The sequence below is a fragment of the Cavenderia fasciculata genome (genome assembly GCF_000203815.1).
Source record: "Cavenderia fasciculata unplaced genomic scaffold Scf_EUAJFUG02HR96I-5, whole genome shotgun sequence".
NCBI classification, from domain to species: Eukaryota; Evosea; class Eumycetozoa; order Acytosteliales; family Cavenderiaceae; genus Cavenderia; species Cavenderia fasciculata.
This window is the reverse complement of record NW_004457624.1, coordinates 3,358,396-3,380,683: the sequence shown is the minus strand read 5'-3', so window position 1 is coordinate 3,380,683 and position 22,288 is coordinate 3,358,396. Positions and strand designations below refer to the sequence as shown.

At 35.7% G+C, this 22,288-nt stretch overlaps 13 protein-coding genes across 13 annotated transcripts; 10 read left to right on the top strand and 3 right to left on the bottom strand.

The window, feature by feature from the left end:
• Positions 1-20: 20 nt before the first annotated feature.
• Positions 21-239, top strand: DFA_12354 (uncharacterized protein; the record flags this gene model as incomplete). Its single annotated transcript, XM_004366040.1, has 1 exon — positions 21-239. One exon carries the CDS (start codon positions 21-23, stop codon positions 237-239), a length of 219 nt encoding a protein of 72 aa, XP_004366097.1.
• A 1,750-nt stretch (positions 240-1,989) lies between these two features.
• Positions 1,990-2,313, top strand: DFA_12353 (uncharacterized protein; the record flags this gene model as incomplete). The annotated part of the gene is made up of 1 exon (XM_004366039.1): positions 1,990-2,313. One exon carries the CDS (start codon positions 1,990-1,992, stop codon positions 2,311-2,313), a length of 324 nt encoding a protein of 107 aa, XP_004366096.1.
• A 377-nt stretch (positions 2,314-2,690) lies between these two features.
• arcC (actin related protein 2/3 complex) lies at positions 2,691-3,786 on the bottom strand (the record flags this gene model as incomplete). Its single annotated transcript, XM_004366038.1, has 3 exons — positions 2,691-3,106; positions 3,307-3,415; positions 3,784-3,786. The coding sequence occupies 3 exons, from the start codon at positions 3,784-3,786 to the stop codon at positions 2,691-2,693; spliced, it is 528 nt and encodes a 175-aa protein (XP_004366095.1).
• A 686-nt stretch (positions 3,787-4,472) lies between these two features.
• Positions 4,473-6,614, top strand: DFA_12351 (uncharacterized protein; the record flags this gene model as incomplete). The annotated part of the gene is made up of 4 exons (XM_004366037.1): positions 4,473-4,488; positions 4,608-4,992; positions 5,072-5,356; positions 5,687-6,614. The coding sequence occupies 4 exons, from the start codon at positions 4,473-4,475 to the stop codon at positions 6,612-6,614; spliced, it is 1,614 nt and encodes a 537-aa protein (XP_004366094.1).
• A 280-nt stretch (positions 6,615-6,894) lies between these two features.
• Positions 6,895-7,675, top strand: DFA_12350 (uncharacterized protein; the record flags this gene model as incomplete). Its single annotated transcript, XM_004366036.1, has 2 exons — positions 6,895-7,107; positions 7,187-7,675. 2 exons carry the CDS (start codon positions 6,895-6,897, stop codon positions 7,673-7,675), a joined length of 702 nt encoding a protein of 233 aa, XP_004366093.1.
• Positions 7,676-7,764: 89 nt separating this feature from the next.
• DFA_12349 (AhpC/TSA family protein) lies at positions 7,765-8,535 on the bottom strand (the record flags this gene model as incomplete). The annotated part of the gene is made up of 2 exons (XM_004366035.1): positions 7,765-8,291; positions 8,409-8,535. The coding sequence occupies 2 exons, from the start codon at positions 8,533-8,535 to the stop codon at positions 7,765-7,767; spliced, it is 654 nt and encodes a 217-aa protein (XP_004366092.1).
• A 547-nt stretch (positions 8,536-9,082) lies between these two features.
• prpf6 (TPR repeat-containing protein) lies at positions 9,083-12,316 on the top strand (the record flags this gene model as incomplete). Its single annotated transcript, XM_004366034.1, has 3 exons — positions 9,083-9,228; positions 9,574-10,994; positions 11,613-12,316. The coding sequence occupies 3 exons, from the start codon at positions 9,083-9,085 to the stop codon at positions 12,314-12,316; spliced, it is 2,271 nt and encodes a 756-aa protein (XP_004366091.1).
• Positions 12,317-12,367: 51 nt separating this feature from the next.
• DFA_12347 (uncharacterized protein) lies at positions 12,368-15,352 on the top strand (the record flags this gene model as incomplete). The annotated part of the gene is made up of 3 exons (XM_004366033.1): positions 12,368-12,381; positions 12,568-13,063; positions 13,130-15,352. The coding sequence occupies 3 exons, from the start codon at positions 12,368-12,370 to the stop codon at positions 15,350-15,352; spliced, it is 2,733 nt and encodes a 910-aa protein (XP_004366090.1).
• Positions 15,353-15,637: 285 nt separating this feature from the next.
• DFA_12346 (uncharacterized protein) lies at positions 15,638-15,999 on the top strand (the record flags this gene model as incomplete). The annotated part of the gene is made up of 2 exons (XM_004366032.1): positions 15,638-15,650; positions 15,764-15,999. The coding sequence occupies 2 exons, from the start codon at positions 15,638-15,640 to the stop codon at positions 15,997-15,999; spliced, it is 249 nt and encodes an 82-aa protein (XP_004366089.1).
• A 312-nt stretch (positions 16,000-16,311) lies between these two features.
• On the top strand, positions 16,312-17,900 carry bud13 (uncharacterized protein; the record flags this gene model as incomplete). The annotated part of the gene is made up of 2 exons (XM_004366031.1): positions 16,312-16,540; positions 16,621-17,900. 2 exons carry the CDS (start codon positions 16,312-16,314, stop codon positions 17,898-17,900), a joined length of 1,509 nt encoding a protein of 502 aa, XP_004366088.1.
• A 144-nt stretch (positions 17,901-18,044) lies between these two features.
• DFA_12344 (uncharacterized protein) lies at positions 18,045-18,830 on the bottom strand (the record flags this gene model as incomplete). The annotated part of the gene is made up of 1 exon (XM_004366030.1): positions 18,045-18,830. The coding sequence occupies one exon, from the start codon at positions 18,828-18,830 to the stop codon at positions 18,045-18,047; it is 786 nt and encodes a 261-aa protein (XP_004366087.1).
• Positions 18,831-18,914: 84 nt separating this feature from the next.
• On the top strand, positions 18,915-20,575 carry DFA_12343 (uncharacterized protein; the record flags this gene model as incomplete). The annotated part of the gene is made up of 4 exons (XM_004366029.1): positions 18,915-18,933; positions 19,120-19,256; positions 19,389-19,672; positions 19,741-20,575. The coding sequence occupies 4 exons, from the start codon at positions 18,915-18,917 to the stop codon at positions 20,573-20,575; spliced, it is 1,275 nt and encodes a 424-aa protein (XP_004366086.1).
• Positions 20,576-21,189: 614 nt separating this feature from the next.
• Positions 21,190-22,228, top strand: DFA_12342 (uncharacterized protein; the record flags this gene model as incomplete). The annotated part of the gene is made up of 2 exons (XM_004366028.1): positions 21,190-21,232; positions 21,309-22,228. 2 exons carry the CDS (start codon positions 21,190-21,192, stop codon positions 22,226-22,228), a joined length of 963 nt encoding a protein of 320 aa, XP_004366085.1.
• Between the last annotated feature and the right edge of the window lie 60 nt (positions 22,229-22,288).

Here is a 22,288-nt window from a genome sequence, read left to right as displayed (position 1 = left end):
GGGACTGGACTGATACGGCAATGACTGGTGCCAAGATGAGTATGTGGTCTTGTAGATGTTTCAAACATCTTGGTAGTACAAAAGGAACAATTAACGATGCCTTTGACATAGTAGGTCCCCCTCTGAGGGTTCCTAGAGTACTACCATTAAGACTGGATAAACTTAGTAAATCCTTTATCTTTCATCTTGCAGAGTGGTCAGTCTTGGAGGAATCATTGGTTGGTCTTGGCGGCATCTAGATTGGATTTGAACGATGGTATTGATTGGGTGCAACGGAGGGAGGTGTTTTTTTTTTTGATTATTATTATTATTATTGCTTCCATCTCTGGAGATAATCTACCGGAGTTTGGTCATGTATATGTGCTAGGTGTCCCGGCATACATGCCGGCGGAAGCACTTCTCCATGATCCTTGGATACTTACTCTATGAGTAAAGTTATCCTGTTGGGAATCCCAATTGGATGCAGGAGAAGTAAAATTAATAAATAATAATAATAATAATAATAATGATTTGATTTGTCAACATGACTTGTTAAATAGGGAATGCATTTGATCAAAAATTGAACAGATAATTAATTTAAATCAGTATTATGATTTGAACTTGTGAGGGTGGGAGGGGTGGGTCCCTTTTGGAAGTAGTGAAATTCACAGCAAAGCTTGCATTTTCTTTAAATGATCATTTTTGTTTTTGATTGCATGCATTTGCATTGGACTCTATAGTGATCATAGTATAGCAAGTATAGTGTACCCAAAATTAATTTTGATCAAAGCAACCACTTTTAAAAAATGATTAAAACCACTCACTCAAAATATAAAAGGGTGTGTATATATACATAATGTTTTTTTTCTCATCGCATAGTATGTATGTATGATTGAAAATTAATTAATATGGAGTATTCTCCATTCTGATTTGGGTGTACGTTGCGATGAATATTTGTAACCAACCACCCAACCCAACCAACACCAACCCTCATCGAATCTTTGATGATTTAATTAAATTGTTTTTTTTGCTTGGAATTAAATCTGTATCATATGAACCAAACCATGGAAGAAAGAATTGTGAGAAGGATTAACTGTGGGATCAAAAATCAACTATAATCACTCTCTCACTCTCTCACTCACGTGTATAATCGATTGATTTATATTAGATGGAAAAAATACTATTTTTAATTTAGTTTTTCAAGACCAAAGTAAAGTAAAGTAAAGTAAAGTAAAATAAAGTAAAAGGTAAACCTTTGTTTTTATTTTTGTCAGCAACATGTTTGATTGATTGATTGATTGGGGGTAGTTTTTTGATTGAATAAACCAAAAGATTTATAAATGGGTTTTCCCCGACTCCCTTTTTCCTGTTTTTGTTGTTGTCCGTCAAAACAATGTATCGTTTACCACATTGTGTCGGTTAAACAATACAATAGTATGTCTGTATGTCTACTGTCTGTCTGTCTACCTGCCTGTTGTCCGAGATAGCATCATCGTCGATTATAATTATTTGATTGATATATAAATAAATGCAACACGTTTTGTTGTTGATGTGTTGTCCGTAGGGGATGGTTATTTTTATTCACCCTCCCTTCTACTCACCATTTTTGATGAATGTATTTTCATTTAGCTTGGCTGAAATTGGAAACAATATATATCAACTTTTCCATATATAGATTTTTTCAAGGTTAATTAATTGGACAAGAGGAAGAGGAAATGGGACATCATTGAAATATGCGTATTCTTTCATTTCAAGAAATATTTCTATCAATCACATTTTTAGTTTAATAATAATAATAATAATAAAAGTTAAAGTTTGTTAGTTTAGGTAAATAAAATAAAATAAAATAAATGATCATTGATATGATGATTTCCTAAATTTAGTCTAATAATAAGATTGTTTTTTTTTTTACAAAGAAAGAAAGTTAAGGTTTGAATTATAATTGAACTCACAGTATAGTCTATTCCTCCTCAATCGAATAATATAATAATAATAATAATAATAAAAATAATGAAATTAATAACAAGTATTAATGACCATATACAAGAAAGAGAAACTGGAAAATCATGGATATTTATAGATTGTAGTAATCAAAAATGGAACGAAGAAGAATCAATAGAGGAAGAGGAAGAAGAAGATGAATGGGAAATAGATACTGAAGAATTCAACTCGTTATGCAATCGTCACATCTCCAACAATCATTTAATAATAGCTCGTCCAACCAATTTAATAGATATCGCCATCATCGAAAATAATATAAAAAATATAGTTTCCATCCTCTTTAATTTCTATTATTATGAATCTTTTCAAAAATTATTATATAAATCAAATTAATAAATTATAATATAATAAAAAAATTAAATTAAATCAAAGTTATTTTAAATATAATACTTGTTTTTAGAATTTAAAAGAGAATAAAAATTGGATTCCCATTCCTCTTTGATCTGATGGAATCATTTAAATGAATTAATGTCTTAGAAGGATTAATTCATCTGATGTAAATATATATATATATATATATATAAATATATATGTGTGTAAGTCAACGATGATGGTAAATTTAATAAATATTTTTAATATAGTTTATAGAGTTTTTGTTTTTTTGAGGGGTTGGTTGGTTGGGACAAATGAACAAGTAAAGTTGTAACTTTGGTTAAAATTCCTTTTTCATTTCTTTTTGTTTTAGCATCTTTCTATTCTATTTGTTTAGTTTAGATAGCCTTGCCCAAGAATTTTCTCTTTGAGAAAGCCATCCACCACTTGTTTGGTCTGGCTGGATCGGTGGCATAAACTCTTTGTACAAGACGGATACCAGTCTCGAGTCTCAATTGAGTCAAGGCTTGACGGATGTTGTCGGCGGCATCACGGGCAGCTGGGATGGTGATCATACCACCGAGTGGGAAGGAGGTTTCACCTGGAATGGAGAATTGTTCTTGAGCCATGGTGAAGAGTTGCTTTTCAGCGTCGGCCTTTGAAAGATTGGCAATCTTGAGGAGACACTTGGTAATGTAGAGGGTGAGGTAGATCAAAACACGGTCACCATTACCTTGAACTTCAAAAGTACGGAAGAGAATGTTGGCCTTGAACAGGTCCAAAGCTTCATCAATTGCATCAACAGCATTTGGGTCTATATATATATATATATTTAAACCAAAATATTATTATTCCAATTATTAAAATTCATCATTAATTATTATTAATTATTATTATTATTATTATTATTATAGTTGGTTGTTGTTATAAACAAATATATATGTATTAGTAAGTGATTATAATCAATATGATTTAGTATCAACCAAAGGATTCATTGTTGAAGGAGGTACATACCTTGTGGCTTTGGAGCTGGACCCTTGTGAGCAGTCTTGATTGGTAAGATTGGGAAGTTTCCAATGGTACGGAAACCAGCACTTTCGTCATTGAAACTTGAATGATAGACCTAATAGGTGATGAATATAAAGATATAATAATATCTGGTCAGTGTCGTGAAACTTGTTTAAGTGTGATGGGTGGTTGTGGTTGAAAACAATGATCAAAACACATATATATATATGTATATATATATATATATATCTAGATAGTGCTTGTTGTATATCTATCTATCTATCGATGTATCTATCGGTCATATCTTGTTGTGTTTATTACTATTGGTGTCATCCATTGTTGATCATCACTCTAGCTGCTACAAGTTTAAACTTGATATGACTGCTATAAACATTCTGCTTTTTGTTGCTATTGTTGTTGTTTTATGATGCTAGAAAGAGAGAGAGTAACATATATATATAATTGTATATAAATTGATCATACCATTTTATTTTATGTTGGTGTTACTAATATATTGTTTATATAATCTACAAATGAGGGGAAGATAACTAGAGCTAGATTTCGATTAATCCTTCTAATTACTACTTGTTGGTGAATAGGGATGGGTTGTGTTTTAAAAGTACAAAGATGGATATATAAAAAAAAGGTCTCAATAAATATTGATGCGTTTGATATTAAACAATAAGAAATCCAGAGTGTGAGGTGCTCAGCAAGCAGCAGGTGATGATCTTTCAAACAAACAGAAATTAGCCATCCAAAAAAAAAATCGATTTTTTTTTCATCCACTCACTTTACAATAAAATTTTTTCAAGAGCTTCCTCGAACTTCAGAGCAGAGACAACAAATAAGATATTTTCAAAAAACAGATAGTATCTGTATCCGGTTGTTTGTTGTGTTTGTTCTTATACATGAGACAACAACAACAACAACAAATAAACTAAAATAAAATCATTCAATATTCTTCTTTAAAGAAACAAAGCTGCAACTTCATTCATATCAATCGAGAAAGAAAGAAAGTTGTTGTTTCATGAATTGATTGAAGAATGATAATGATGATATAATATGTCACTTTGTTAATTAATAAATAATATCTCATAAGTTATATTATTATTATATTATTATTATTTGTCTCTATAGAGTTTTATGTTTAATTCTAAACCAAAAAAAGAAAAATGATTCGTTTTGAAAGTAATGACAATGACAAGCCGATCCCAAATTATTAATTCAATTTCTAGAGACATATAGATAGATAGATAGATAGAATAGAAGGATGTTGGAATCGAGTAAACGACTATTATTATCTAGAGTTGTTTCAAACCAAATTGGTGGTGGTGGTTGTAGTAGTAGAACAACGACAACAACGATCAACAAGAGTTTAATATTGGGATCATCGTCGTCATCATCATCATCATCATCATCATTACATTTAACTAGCTTTTCATATAATGATAGATTAGGTTATTCTTCAAGTACAACCTATGTAAACATTCAAAATAACACTTCGAGTGCAAACAAGACAAAACAAGATTTACAAAAGAGATTGGAGCAGATATCAAGAGGTACTACCAACCGACTACCACAACAACCGCTATTACCAAACAGCAGTAATCTATATCTACAATATAATCCACGTACAAAAGAAAGAGAAACTATAACTGTCGAACATTTCAATACTTTATCACCAAAAGACAAGTATGTGTTAAACCAAATCAACTCAACTCACTCATAGAGTAATATATATATATAACTAATTGATTTCTTTTCTTTTTAGAATATTTGGACTTGATAAATTAGATCATGTTAAAGATGTTGGAGCTGTGATTCAGTTCTATTACGATTATAAAGATGATTTGGAGATGAGAGTCAATCCAAAGTTTTACCTAAAGTTGATGAAGGCACTCAAAAACAGACAACATAAACCCGAACATTTGCAATTGGTCGAGACTGTGTACAACAGTTACGAGCGTGCGTTGGGTGGCAAGAGCGAGGACGCACACAGCGACATGCGTCGAGCTATCTTGACGACACTCATCTCTTACTATGTGGTCGCTGGCAAGTACGATCTGATCGAACCGACATTCAAGCAGATATACATGCCCGACGTACAGGCCTACACCGCCATAGTGGTGTCTACTATCCACCAAGCCGATTTCAGCAGGGTGTTGCAGATTTTGATGCACTTGGTGGCGACAGAGTCCAACCCTCAAAACGTGTTGCCTGCATACACGGTGTTTTTACTGCAGCTTGCCGAGAAGGGTCAATACGGCATGTGCGAAGCCATCCTTGAGGAGATGGACCGTCGCGGGATTCAACTCGACATCAAGGCGTACACGGGGTTGATTACACGTGCCGGTATCTCTAGCACCGGACTGTCGTTTTTACTCAGGCTGCTCGACTCGCTCAACAAGTCGACTACCGTCAAGATGGACCAACGTCTCTTTACCTCGATCACCGAGTCGTTGAACCAACTTGATGCACCCACATGCTTCAAGTTTTACACTAGTCTCAAGGACGACCACGCCATCTCCTCGTTTATCAGTTACTGGTCGTTCCACCATATACTCAATGCTGCACCAACTGCTCATGACGCATACCAACTTTGGAATAGATATGCTTATATTTCATCCGTCACAAAAGATCCAAATACAAATACAGCTACAACAACAAAACTAGCAAACATGAAATTTGTATCAAGACATTCATTGGAAACATATGCACGTAAATTGGTATACCAAACTGGATATGTGTATCGTCGTCAAGTCAATATTCCAGCAGAGGTGAATATACCACATGAAATGAACCAATTATTTAATATGGCAAAGACTTCTTTTGTCGGTCTTTATGACCACACCTCATTCTTTTATAATCTCGTGTTACGGTCATTATTGGCAGAAGCTAACCTACAAGATGCTTGGAAACTATTCCTTTTCCTCCAAAAAGAAGCTAAAGAGTCGTCACCGGGTGTGTTTGATGCCGAGACGTATCGTATCATGCTCGAGTATCTTTTAGCCCATTGCTCACAGAAATTGTGTAGTAACCTCGCCACTCAATTAATAACAGACCAAAACTATTTTTCAAAGCAAAATTCCTTCATTGGACAACAAGATTTACGTACTCTCTGGGAGAATGTAGCAGTCTCTATCACACAGGCAGACAACCAAAGCGTCATATTCCCATCAATCCAATTATTTAAACAAATGGCAAGAACCATCCCACAACATCCATATATCTCTCGTTATCAAAAAATGCTCGAACCTTATTTGTTGTCAAAGAATATTTCTCCATCAACTATTAAATCACTCTTTTCTCATTAATTAATAATAATAAACATACCCAACTAAAAAGAATGATTAATTCAAACCATGTAAGTTTCCAAACAGGTGCACAGGAATGAATTGGACAGGTTACACCTTGTAAACTACCTTAGGATTTTACATGTGTGGTATTAATATCGAGAGATCTGTTTTGTAATTTTGTTGTTTAACATGTACCTGTAAATTGGCATAGACTTCCCGTATAAAAAAGAGGAGTTAACTAAATTACTTATTTAATTCAAACTAATTTATTAGTTTATTTATTTTAAAAACACACAAAATGATACAACAACCAGACCTTCAAGGTGAAGAAGAAGATGAATCAAATTCCAAGTTTATCAAAGACATTAAATCCCTTGCTACCACAAATAGTTCTATTATTATGGAGCCTGATCCATTTGATTTAGAAAACAGCCAAATGGTTTCAAGTGAAGTTGGTATTGACCAACTATTGAAATTAAAAGAGGATGCAATCGATCAATTTGTAATGATTGTATGTAATTTAAATTTATAAACAAAACAAAAAATACAATACAATAGGCCCTGATGCATTTTTTTTTATATATATTTAGAATGCCAGTTTAGATTTGGTTCATGATACTTCATTTTATGATGGAGTGATTAGTATCAAGCCTGTTGCAATTTACAATAAGTATTTGGGATATGAAACTGTTTTAGAGCCCACCAAACATACGGTGACCTATTACAAAGGATATATTCCAAAGGGTCATTGGGTTTCATCTATTATTCATGCGTCTGACAATGTCAATCAAGTCACCAACAAATTCAAGTATAATGGGGAAGAAATTCCAAATGAAACTCAAGTTCAAAAGATAGTAGACCTAAAGGAAGCTGGAACCTACATGTTTTTCCAAACACTCATCAAGTATGGAGTAAGACAGGTGATAGATGGAACACTATCCGGGTTTATCGTTGTAACGGTCTACAGAGACGATGTCTTTGCCACACCCATTGACAAGGTTAAATATGAACCTCCCAATTACTATGAATGTCTCAATTATCTTCACGGAAAAGGGATTAGTCGTTGGAATGAACTCTAACAACTTGTCAAGCAGAATAAATAAATAAGGATTGATTTATTATTTATTATTTATTATTTATTATTTATGTATTATTTTATTTCTTTTTTTTAAGCAGTTGAATTTCCTGGTTGTGGAACAAGTCTGAGGTATGGTTTGACAGTTTTCCAACCACCTGGGAATAAAGTCTTGGCAGCTTCATCATTTACAGATGGAACAATGACACATTCACCACCTTGCTTCCAATCGGATGGAGTTCCAACCTTGTACTTTTCAGTCAATTGCAAACTGTCCAAAACACGGATGATTTCATCGAAATTTCTACCGGTACTGGCTGGATAGGTGATTTGAGCACGGAGCTTTCTGGCAGGGTCGATAAAGTATACACTTCTAACAGTAAAGGTGTTGTCAGCATTTGGATGAATCATACCATAGAGATCGGCAACCTTTCTATCAACATCGGCCAAGATTGGGAATGTGACATTGGTGTTTTGAGTCTCATTAATGTCTTTGATCCATTCCTTGTGATCGGCAACACTATCAACAGAGAGTGCAATCACCTTTGTATTTCTCTTTTCAAATTCTGGAAGAATGTTTGATACACGTCCCAATTCAGTTGTGCAAATTGGTGTCTTGTCTAATATAATAATCAGAGATAGGGTATAGGTATAGAAATAAATCAATAGTGTTAATTAAGTCATATGATTTAAACATAAAGTACATATATATATATATATATATGTATACTACATACCCTTTGGATGAGAGAACAAGATACCCCATTGACTACCCAAATAGTCATAAAACTTGATAGTTCCTTCACTTGATTCTTGAGTAAAGTCTGGGACGGTGTCACCAATACGGAGATTAACTGTAGTCATTCTTAGGAGAGAGAGAGAGAGAAATTATAAATATATATATTTATATTTTATCTGTGCAATGAAATGAAGTGAATGAGTGAGAGAAGGGGATGAGGAAAGAGTTGGCAATAGAATCTTCCCACTTCATTCAAACCTTCCCTTCTAATTAATTTTATTTTGGAGCTTCTCCAGATATTTACTTTAATATTGGCATCGAGCTTTGACTTTTTTGGGATGATTGCCGATTTTTCATGAACACCCCCTCATTGAGTGAAGAGCAACAAACTAGTTCTTCTCTGAAGCAGCTCTCATTCATTCATTCATTCATAACTCAAACGATCGAATATATATCATAGGGAGTCGGCTATACAACATACAAATCAATCAATCAATCAATCAATCAATCAATCAATCAATCAATCAATCAATCAATCAATCAATCAATCAATCAATCAATCAATCAAAAAAAAAAAAAGAATAGTAGTTATCATTCATTTTTATAATTACTTGTACATACACATACGACATACATAAACAAATATACAACATATATATACTTCTTTCTTAGATGGCACATTTAATCAACGCAGAGAGAAGAAAGTTCTTGGATCAACCTCCACCTCCAGGTTATATAGCTGGTTTGGGTAGAGGTGCTGTAGGTTTTACAACAAGAAGTGATATTGGTGGAGCTAGAAATATAGAACCTGGTGCTGGGTAAGTGACAATAATAACAACAACATTGACAATGACTAATAACAAGGTTAATATTAAATTATCATTTCTATCCCTTCTCTCTCATCTCATCTCATTCATTATCAATCATTGTACAAAAAAACAAAGGGAAGGGTATTGTTAGTTGAATGAATGATCAACCCTACCCTACCTTACCTATATGTACATACATAGTTCTGTTTGATCAACTATATATATTGCTATTTGTTGTATGAATAGAGAGAGAAGAGAAGAGATGATATGTGATATATATATATATACTTGTTATTAGTGTATCTGTATCAATTACATACTTATATTTTGTTTAACTTTTTATTTAATTTGTAGGAGTGTACCAGGATTTGGAGATAAAAGAAAATTTGGAGATGATGGTGGAAATGGAGGAGGAGATGATGATGATGATGATGTTGGTGGAAGAAATTATGATGAGTTTGAAGGAGATTCACGTGATGGGTTTTCAGATCCAAGAGCTATATACGATCATGAAGACAAGGAAGCAGATGATATATGGGAGTCTGTCGATCGATTGATGGACAGTAGAAGAAAGGAAAGAAGAGAAAAGATGGAAAAGGAGGATTTGGAGAATCTGCGTACACTCAACCCCAAACTACAACAGCAACTAGTCGATCTCAAACAACAATTGTCACAGGTGAGCAATGACGAATGGCTCAATCTACCAGAGGCAGGTGACATTTCGAGAAACAATCAGAGAAAGCAGCGCGAAACCTACGTGCCCGTACCAGACAGCGTGATTGAACGCGCCAAACAGGAAAATGAAACGGTCAGCATCATTCAACCGACCAACCCCAACATTTACGGTGATTTGACGAGTGGCACGACGACGACCGATCTGACACAGGTCGGCATGGCGAGAAAGACCGTGTTGGATCTCAAGCTCAACCAGGTCGGTGACAGCATCTCGGGCAAGACGTGTGTTGACCCCAAGGGCTACTTGACCGATCTCAAGAGCCAGCGTATCGCCAGTACCACAGAGATTAGTGATATTAAAAAGGCACGTCTCTTGTTTCGTTCGGTCACGCAGACAAATCCCAAGCATGCGCCGGGTTGGATCGCTTCGGCCAAGTTGGAAATGTATGCGGGCAAGTTGTCAGTGGCACGAAAGATCATTGCGCAGGGGTGTCTAGAGTGTCCCGACGACGAAGAGGTTTGGATTGAAAATGCCAACTTGCAGACACCCGACAATGCCAAACTACTCCTAGCACAGGCTGTCAAGGTGATTCCGCACTCAATCAAGATATGGCTGTATGCTGCGGCACTAGAGAAAGATGTCAAGATGAAGAAACGTGTGTTGAGACGTGCACTAGAGTTTGTGCCCAACTCGGTCAAGTTGTGGAAAGAGGCAGTCGAGCTCGAGGAGCCTGAAGATGCCAAGATTCTGCTTGGACGTGCCGTTGAGTGTGTTGGCGACAATGTCGACCTCTGGTTGGCACTCGCTAACCTCGAGTCGTATGATCGTGCACGTGAAGTACTCAACAAGGCGCGTACGGCGATCCCCACGAGCATAGAGATTTGGATTGCGGCCGCTCAACTCGAAGAGGCGGTCAACCACACAGAGAATGTGGCGCGTGTCATTAAAAAGGCGATTCGGTCGCTGTCGTCGGCACATGCGGGGCAGTCGGGTGGCGCATCGCGTGTGACAGACCGTGAGCGGTGGATTGCCGAGGCAGAGAAATGCGAAAAGAACGGCGCGTTGGCGACGTGTCAGGCGATCATATTCGAGGCGATTGGTATGGGTGTCGACGACGACGACCGTACGCGTGTGTGGGTGGCCGATGCGAGCGAGCTGCTGCAGCGCGGATCTGTCAAGACGGCAAGTGCTGTGTATGCGTACTTGCTGACAGTCGTCCCGACGAAAAAGTCTGTGTGGGTGCGTGTCGCCGATCTCGAGAAACAACACGGGACCCCCGAGTCACTCGAAAACACGTATGTCCAAGCACTCAAACACTGCCCACAATACGAGATACTATGGCTCAAATATGCCAAGGAAAAGTGGTTGTCGGGCGACCCGGCCGGCGTAGCACGTGCCCGTGCGATTCTCGAGGAGGGGTTCAAGCAGAACCCGCGGTCCGAGGAGATCCCACTCGCCGCCGTCAAGATTGAGAGCGAGATGAACCAGATCGACGTGGCACGTAGTATTCTCAAGCACGCGATTGCTACCGCGCCAACCGCGCGTATTTGGATGAAGTCGGCTGTGCTCGAGCGCGAGCACGGAACTCCCGCACTCGAGGGTGACGTGCTCGACAAGGGTCTGGCCGGCTTCCCACAGGCGTGGAAGATGTGGCTCATGAAGGCGCAGCTCGAGGAGCGCGTGCAGCGTCAACGCGCAGACCCCCTCCTCCCCACAGCAGTCGAGCGCGTGCGTGCCATCTACACGAGCGCCACAACACACTGCCCGACTGCCAGCCCGGCACCGTGGATCGAAGCACACCGCTTTGAAGTCCGCACCAACAATATCAACCGTGCACGTGCGACCCTTGAAAAGGCCAGTTTGCGTATGCCAAAGCGTGAGGAGATCCTCCTCGAGTTTGTCCGCTTTGAAACACGTCTTGGCAACAAAAAGGCCGCTGCCACCATGCTCGCCATCGGGCTGCAAGACTGTCCCACCTCGGGTATGCTGTGGGCCGAGTCAATCGCCATGGAACCACGTCACGCCCAAAAGAACCGTTGCGTAGACGCACTCAACAAGTGCAACAACGACCCGTACGTATTGACCGAGGTAGCCCGTATCTTTTGGATGGACGGTAAGCACGACAAGGCACGCACCTGGTTCACCCGTGCCATTGCCACCTTTCCCGACCACGGTGATGCCTGGGCATACTACTACGCGTTCCTCCTCCGTACAGTCCGCACCCAAGCCGCCATCGAACAAGAAACCAAACAACTCCAAATCAAATGTCTCGAAGCCGACCCTCACCACGGTCTCCTATGGCAATCCGTCTCTAAACTCCCAGGTCATTCTAAATTAAAATCAGATCAAATCTTAAAACTAGTTGCTCTCCAAATTTCTCAACAACAACAACAACAAAAGAAACAAGTTAATAATCAATAAGAATAAGAATAATAAGAATAAGAAAATATTAATATTGAAATAGAAATAGAAATGAAAGAAATGAAGTAGTTTCAAAAAATTAAAAAATCATAAAAAACATATATATCTTGTACAAACAAACAAACAAACACAAAAGAGAGAGACAGAGAGATATAGAGATATATATATTCAATCGATTAGTTTATTTAAATTTAAATGCGTGCGACAGATGTAGTAATATTAAAAGTACTTTTAAATAGATATTTATTTAGAATTGTATCAAAACACATACATAGTATTCATAGTGTATTGTATAGTGACCATGGTAGCAAGTCTGCATCGTATCGATTCAATGATATACCAAGTTTAAAATGGGTAGTTGAAAATGAAACGGGATCATTGTTACATGATCTATGCATCAGATCAATTCAATCTGGCAAACTACCACTTGAAACAAACTTACAAGTTGGTTGGGCAACCCTTGATTTGATCATGGCTGTTTGTTCACCTCACAAATACCACCCATCAGTCAAGTTTAAACTATCAACCTTTAAAGTAATCTTTGAATACTATCGATCTGCATTTGAACAAGAACATATAGCAGTTGATTGTGCTGCTGCATCTGGTAATTTTGAATTGGTCAAATTCCTATTAGCCAACGGTACACCATTTACAACCAATGCAATCGATCATGCTTGTTCAAATGGTCATTTAGAAATCATTCAATTATTAATTCATTCTACTCTAAAGAATGATCCAACTATCTTTGTATGTTACCTAAACAAATAGAATCTAACATTGTAATATACTTACTTATTTATTTACTTCTTATAGGATGATAATGTTAAATTTACAAATCATTCATATGATATGGCAGCTACGAATGGACATTTAAAGGTAGTAGAGTATTTGGAAAGTTTAAAGACACTCTTTAAAAAGAAGAAATCAAAGTATAGAGTTGAATTTTCTAAAGATGCTATTGATGGTGCTGCCAAGAATGCCAATTGGCATGTTGTACATTATATGTTGGATTTGTATAAAAGGGATGCTTCTCAACCGATTGGTTTTATGTCCGAGACTAAAGGACAGATCTTTTCATCGGCTGCATTGCAGTGGAGTGTTGCACATGGAAACTTGCAGGTACTTGAAAAGTTACTAGACTTTCCACATCCCGATAAATCACAATTCAATAAGGGTGGTGGAGGTGCTTGGGTTGTTGAAGGACTGACATCTGGTCCCAACTTGGAAACTGTCAAATGGATATATAACAATCGATTCATCTCATATGTTGCAAACAGTGCTTTAAAAGCTACAGTTGAAAAGAATCAAAAAGATGTTCTTTTATTCTACATGGATTTAATCAATGATGACACATATGATGATGGAGATAAAGAAAAGAAAATGAAGAGTATGAGACCTATTTCTAGAGATGGAAAAGAATTTGAGTATCCAAATTTACAACAATTCCATTATCCTTTGAAACATGCTATTGTTTCTGCCAACTCGGATCTATTCCATTTCATCTATCGGTGTCTTGAAAAGGGACCGGTTCCCCCCTTTGTACATAGTTTACTCAAGTTGGCCTGTGAACATGGTCAATTGGACATTTTAAAGAGTTTATTGGCCAATAAGAAAAAGGAGAAACGGTCTGTCGAAGACCGATTGGAGTTACTCGAGATTGCTGCCAAACAGGGTAATGACAAGATGATTCAAATGTTACTCGAAAGTGATCTATTTACCAATATACTACCCAATAACAATAGTATAGTATTGTGTGCATCAAGTGCTAGTGTCGAGTGCATGCAGATTCTTCTCTCTCGGTACCAATCACAAATAATATCAACCACCAATCATGTTCGTAGTCACCAAAACTCTATCCTTTCCCTCTTACTCGAAAAGGATACTACTAGTCTTGGGAAGGTTCAAGAAGAGGAGGACAAAGAACAAGAAGAAGAAGGAGAAGAAGAAGGAAGACGCATTCTAAAAGGTAATTTCAAAAAGTTTTTTGAAAAGACTGTACAATCTGGATCTATAGCATGCATCCAATTTATTACAACTAATAGAGATGATCCGACCCTTGCAGACATATATTCACTCGCATCGGCGATGGATAGTGGCCATGTCTACATTGTCTCTTTTATTTTAGAGAATTATCCGTATCTCTCGGTCACTCAACCAACCAATTCCAAAGAACAAATAGCTATATCAAACTCTCTAGAGAATGCAATACAACGTGGTGACATTAAAATGATCGATTATATACTTGGATTAAAGTTGACAGCAACAACATCAACATCAACAACAACAATTGCAATAGATATAGATAGTTTGGAAAGTACTCAAGAGCATCTATTTCAGGTCACACCTAGACATCTTCAATCGGCAGTGAATCGATGTGATATCCCGATGATCCGTATTATTCATAGACATAGACAATACCTTTTAGTTGGATATCCCCATAAACTCCTCTCTCGCGGGTTCATCAAAATGTTTAAAGAGACAATGCAATGGAATGTTGAAAATGGGGAATCTGACAGTGTTGTCTACGGTGATGTGTATTTGGATCAATTTGGAAATTGGTATCATGAAATGATTTCACTTGGTAATATTGATTTGGCCAAATACATAGAGCAGCGAAAGATTACATCATTACCAATCATTCAAGATGATGATCATGATCAAGATAAAATATCAGTCATGCCAATTACTAGTCATATTAGGACACTTTATTTTATACAACAACAACAAAAACACTTAAATTTAACACCTAAAACAGTCGATGCAATCTATTTTAGTAGTGTTGAAAAAGACCATTACTCTTCCTTTAAAGTTTTATCATCATATCAACAACCAACCAACATGGCAGGTAATGCCATCATTCACAAACAAGCTAAATGTAATAATAATCTTTCTATTCTTCGTCTCCATTACTCACGATTCTCTGGTGACACCAACAACAACAGTTACAAAGACCATTTTTCATCAACTTTTGAACTTCAATTTACAAAACACAAAAATTATTACGACTTATCGTTAACCCCCCAATATGATGAATAATTATATTATCACACTGTCACATGTTAACATTGTTTTTTAATCAATCCATCAATCCATCAAGCTATCAAAGATTAATCAACCAATCAATAGATTAAAACAACAATTAATTTTAATTTAATTTTACCCAAACAATGGCTATTTAAACAACCAATTCACTCCATTGTTAAATATCAAATCAACAACTATTTATTTAATAATCTAATCTAAATCAACAACTTACTATTTATTTAATTTAATTTAATTTAAATCATTTCTATTTATTATCCAATTAACAAAAAAACAAGAATGGCTATTTTTGGTAAGTTATATATTCAATCAACCCAGTTATTATTATTATTAATCCTTTGCTATTATTATTATTTATTAACTTTTTATTTCTTTTTTTTTTTTTTTCTTTTTATTTTCTTTTAGAAACTCTTTCCAACCTTGGTAACACTTCATCGGCAATGAAGCAAAGCACTACTAATATCAGTTTTGGTGGTAACAATCAATATGATCCATCACTTGGTGGAGGCATGAATCATTCAGCATTCAAGTCATCATCCACTCGTGGTGCAGGTGCCTCAATGGCAATGGGTATCTTTGGTCAAGCTTTTGGCGTGGTCACTCAATTCGTTCCACTCTCTTCAATCTTTTCATTTAAATAATCAAATTAATCCTTTTTTTAAATAATAATTATATCAATCTATTAAATCTTGATCACATTTAATAATATTAATATTAATAATAATCACATTTGCCATTATATATAATTATAATCTCAACAATAATAATACAAATATTGTTTAAAATTAAACAATAAAAAAAAATATCAACCAATGTTCATGAACAAACAAACACTTTCTTTATCATGTGATACGAATTCGTCAACTTCATTTTTCTTTTTGGATTTTAATATTAACATATATATAGTACAGATAGATAGATAGATACGAAAGAGTGGAGGGTGTGTTTAAATGATGAATAGATTAACAGCATCAACAGCACCTGATCATTTGAAAAAGTATCTTTCTCCTTCTGATGAGCATCATCAAGACAACGACAACCACCAAAAGAAGAGAAAGAAAAAAGAAGTAACAAAATACAAAGAAACAAAGAAATCAACTCTATTAGATATAGATGATCAACAATCTGTACAAGACTATGAAACAGAGTATAATAATAGAAAGAAGAAAAAAGAGAAAAATGGTTTGTAATAGATATATATAACATCACACATAGTTTAAAACTCAGATGATCACAGATATTAACACTAAATATTCTTTTAGAGTATGAACCAACAATTGCCAATATAGATGAATTTACTGGTACTGCTGATTTGGAAAAGATAGTCAAACAAGAATGGGTTACTGTACAAGACCCTACTCAAAACAAACATTCTACAAGAGATCAATCACCACCAAGAAATAGATCAGGTGGTAATGGCGATTTATCACCTCCAAGAGGAGGAAGAAATAGAGATCTTTCTCCTCCAAGAAATAACAATAGAAATCAAGATCTTTCTCCACCAAGAGGAAGGAATAGAAATCAAGATTTATCACCACCAAGAAATAACAATAGAAATGAAGATTTATCTCCACCAAGAGGTAGAAATAACAATAGTAATCAAGATTTATCGCCTCCAAGAGGTGGAAGAAATAGAGATCTTTCTCCTCCAAGAGGAAGAAATAGCGATTTATCACCTCCAAGAGGTGGAAGAAATAGAGATCAAGATCTTTCACCACCAAGAAATAACAATAGAAATGAAGATTTATCTCCACCAAGAGGTAGAGATAGAACAAGAGACTTATCTCCACCAAGAGGAGGAGGAGGTAGAGACTCAACACCACCAAGAAACAATAGAGATTTAACTCCACCACCACAACAACAGCAACAAAGAAAAAGTAATAGATTTGATGTTGGACCACCACAACAACAACAACAAATTAAAATAGAATCAAATGAACAGAAAAAACAAGTAGATTTATCTGGAAAGAATGCAGAGACTGTTTATAGAGATAAACGAGGTAAAAAATTGGATTCACTAAATGAATTTATGAACAAGGATAAACCAAGTGAAGAGAGTTCAATGGAATGGGGTATTGGAAAGGTACAACTAGAGGAAAGAGAAAGACAAAAGAAAAGATTGGAAGAAGAAAAATTGGCACCATTTAGCCGATCGGCCGATGACAAGTCACTAAATAATATGCAAAAGGAAAGAGATAGATGGGGTGATCCAATGGCTGGTATGCAACAAGATGATAATGAAAAAGAATCAAAAAAAGATAAAAAGAAAAGAAAAAAAGATAAAAAGGATAAAAAGAAAAAGAAAAAAAGAGATAAAGACGGAGATAAATATGATGAAGATGAAGAAGAAGAAGAGGAAAAAGATAAACCATTACCAATTTATAAAGGATCATATCCAACCAATAGATTTAATATTAGACCTGGATATAGATGGGATGGTGTTGATCGTAGTAATGGATTTGAAAAGGAATACTTTGCAAATCAAAATAGATCCAATTCAAGAAAAGAAGAAGCTTACAAGTGGTCAAGTTCCGATATGTAAATAAACTTAATAAATGGAAATAAATGGAAATGAAAAGGAATATATAATAATTAATATCTTTTATACATAATTATGTTTAATTAAAATTTACAATGGTTATAATTATTTTTTATATATAACCATGGTTTTATGTATTATTTTGGTTTATTCAGACATTTTAGATTTGAGACGAGATTCAAAGTAGGCTTGAATTTCCTTGTGACCATTTTGAACGGCCCAGTATTGAGCATCTTCAGAGATTTCATTTTGTGGGTAACCTTCACAGAGCAACTTGGCCATATCAAACAAACCGTTGGCAGCGGCATTGTCGAGTGCCAAAAAGGTGCAGCCCTCTGATCTGTTCTTTTGAAGAAACTCTACGACGGCAAGATGACCGTTGGCAGCAGCATAGTCCATAGCCATGGTGCTAGCACCGTCCTTTCTGTGCTTGTGGAGGTATTGTACGGTGGCCAAATGTCCATTCTTGGCAGCGCCGTCCAAAGCATCTTCAGTGACGAGTGCATCGGGGAAACGATCCAATAGATTGGTGAGAATGTCGAGATGGCCAGCTTCGGCAACCTCGTCGAGCAAGAGATCTCCAGGAGTAAACTCCTTGAACCACTCCAAGAGGAAGATGGTGGTGGTGAGATTGGCGTTGGGGTGCGAGCAGTACGCACGGATAGCCTTGAGCTTGGCCTCGGGCTTGGCCTCGTTCATATCTCCCAAGAGAGGTTTGATAAAGTCCCAGTTGACACCATACGTTGATATTATTCTAAGATCCTTTGCAAACTCACTAGCTAATTGCTTTCCTTTGATATATTGTTTGTTCTTGTTGAATCGGTTGTGTGTCACTGATTGATCTTTGATAGAGTTGAGGATTTGTGTCTTTACAAATGGTACTCTGAATACATCAAAGAATGTATATTCTCTTGAAACAGTAGTAGTAGTCATCTTTTACTTCTTCCTTTGAATATCTATTAAAGATAATTATATATATATACAAACAAACAAACAACAAATAACAACAACTAATAGATGAAATCTCTTTGTTCAAGTCTAAAAAAAAAACAAAGAGAGGTCTCTCAAGTTGCACTCTTCTGATTGTTTTTTATTTTTTAATGAACCATTTTTCTAAGTAGAGCAGTGCCATCTCAGTATGTTATTATTGTTATAACTATATTGTTAATCATAATATCTATTACTATCACTATCAATATATCAATATACTCATTTATTGTAGTCAATGATAGTTGTATACTTGACAGTGATCGGCCTGATTCAGTTTGCATACCTTTAACTACTGTCTCCGATGATGATTGGTGGATGTCTGTCTGTCTGTGTATGATCATTCCACATAAACAATTCTTTGAACGACAAGTGTACACTTCGTCAATTTAATTAATTTCCAATTTATCAAAATACTTTAGTAGTGAGTCATTGTGAATACATGTGCTGTATGGTGGTTATTATTTAATGTAGATAGAGATAGGATAGATTATATATCTATAGTTAGAAAAACAACATATCAAGATGGTAATACTATCAATTAAAAAGGTAATGTCAAGTTCAGTGGCATCATTTTCAAAGTTTGTTGGTAAAAAGATATTCTATCTTTCAATCATACCAACGGCTGTAGATGATATACCTCTAGATATACTTGTCAATATATACAATAGTTTGAGTCAAGATGAAAAGAATATTGCTTATTTCAAGTATTGGGAATTATCGAAAATGTTTGATTCTAGAATAGATGGTTTAAACTATGGTAGAGATCATTTTTGGGATGATAAAGTGTATGTAATCTATATTCATTCATTTATTATTATATTTTATCTAAATTATTCTTATTTTCTTTTTTTAGGAGATCAGCAAGATCATTACATAGATGTGGATTTATAAATCAAACAAATTATACCGAGTATAATCAAGATAGTTTGGTGATGGTAGAGTGTCCTAGTAGGTTCAAAAGATTAGAATCAAAATTAAAGACACAATACTTTTCATTGGGTGAAAAGATGGGAAGAGATTATGAAAGAGGTCAAGTGTCCTATGTCAATGGTATGGGAAACACTATTGGGTGGGCTGGACATGATGCCTCTAAATTGTCTGATTCAATGTGTGATGGTGTCAACTTTTATTGTGTGTATCTACCGACCTATGTAGTATCTAAAGACAACTTTAGTCCCAATCATCAAGACTTGACCGGATTTTTAATGGACGTTACACGTCATTTGGCAACTACCGAAGGAGGTGGAGAAAATAGTCTTACTAGTTGTCTGATTGTTCAGCAGTGGTTTGATTATTTGTCTGCCCATCCAACTAAACATTTTCTTCAAATTTGTGCATCTGATGGTGGCACCTTTGTCAATGCAGCAATCAATCTGTTTCTAAAGCATGCACTGGTTGATTATATTGAAAGACTCAATGTCATTGGACTGGCACCTGGAACAACTATTATGCCTCGACCCGATCAACATTTCTACAGTCACCAAGTAGTCAATCTCATCAAAAAGGAGGATACCTTGATTAGCACTTTTGGAACTGGTTCTGATATGGCCGGCAAAAGTCCCAATGTATTATTAATCCCTCATACTGTTGACCATCCCCACAACTTTACAAGTGCCGATTATATAGTCGCTGTAAAACCTTTTATTGATTGTTTTAAATCAACTGGTTTCATTATGAATAAACCTTAATTAAATATAATTAATTTTTTTTTTCTCAGTATTTTCTTTTCCAATCGAGGACACAAAAAAAAAGAAATGAGTGAAGATCATTGTTACTAGTAAATTAAGAAAGAGAAAATAATAATAATAATACTATGCAACCAAACAATGAAAACACTCTAGGAGAGGATGCACATTTGAGCATGTTAACCAGCTTGTTAAACAACTCAAGTATCTCTACAAATACAACAAACACAAATACAACAATACCACAAATATCCCTCATTGGTTTGTGTGCATCAAAAATAGGAGATAAAACTCGACTAGGTTACTTTAAATCCTGTATCGAATCGATAAAGCAACAAAGAAGAAAACTAGATAGGTTCTACCTAGGAATATACTGTGAACCTTCACTCAAAGAAGATGTAAAGAGCTATCTAAACGGATTGGACAATACTGAAATCATTTGGTTTGAACAACCCCTTGCTCAGTTTCAAATCTATCGTCATATAGTTTCATTACTGCCCCAGGAGAATGTTAAACATTATCTCGTGTTTACAGACGATGATGATCTCTGGCATCAGAATCGAGTATCGTGTGTTTATTGGAATATACAAAAATACTTTGTTGACAACAACCAAACCATGCCACCTGGAATGCGTTCACAGTATTCTGCCACTTTCGAAAGTAAGTTCGTCAGTATTTTAAGATCGTCAGTCACATGTATCATTAACTCTAATGTATATTCATTCATTTTTAATAGAAGAAGAAATGATCACATCATATCATATAGGTAAAAATATCCCACCAGAGTATGTACACTATTATCCCTCTCTTGACTTGGTACAGGGATTTTTTGAACATGCCTCTGAGAGATTGATTAGCCACTCCTATTGTGACATGTACTTTCGCCTCTTCCTATCTAACACGGTGACAATCGGTTACTGCCTTGACCATTCTCTTGTAGGCCAGAATACTCGTGAGTTTAGCAATGCATGGTTGTATTGTTATAGACACCATACAGAGGGTGTGGCATGCCAAGCCTCTAAAAACGACAACTGCAATTATATTATGGATGAACTACTTTCATCCTTTCCTCACATTGATATATTCGACTGGTCATCAAGATTAGGTCAACTTGTAAAAGAACACCGCACCTTATCAAAGCGAAAGTCATTACTTGCAATGCCGCAGGAGATATTTGATATGTTGGAACTTGGCTTTATACTTCAAAACGGATGTAATCATGTCAAAGAGAATCTTTTGTATTTCTTTAAGCTCGAGAACTATGAAATACAGTTCAATATCGCTTTTGTACCATCTACTAAAACAAAAGAAGAGATTGATCAATTTCGACAACAGTTGGATATTGGTTATGATATTGGTTTGTTTCATTCAACCAACACTTTACCCACTCAAGAAGAATTAGATACAAACGGATGTTGGAAATCAGACAAACTATTTTTTATCATCCTAAAGTCTAAAGATGAAGAGTTTTATCCAATCGATACGATTTCAAACCTATATACACAAAAGATCACAAGTACACAATACTATTATTTAGATAATGGTGAACTTATGGATGATTATCCACCTCGAGCACTGTCTGACTATTGCATATACTGGGATATCGGTTATCCGCATCGAGCACAGTCTTTTGACGAATCCAAATTTGATGAATAACAATAATTAATACACCCTTCCTCAAAGGGCACATATTTAAAGTTTTATAACTATCCCATT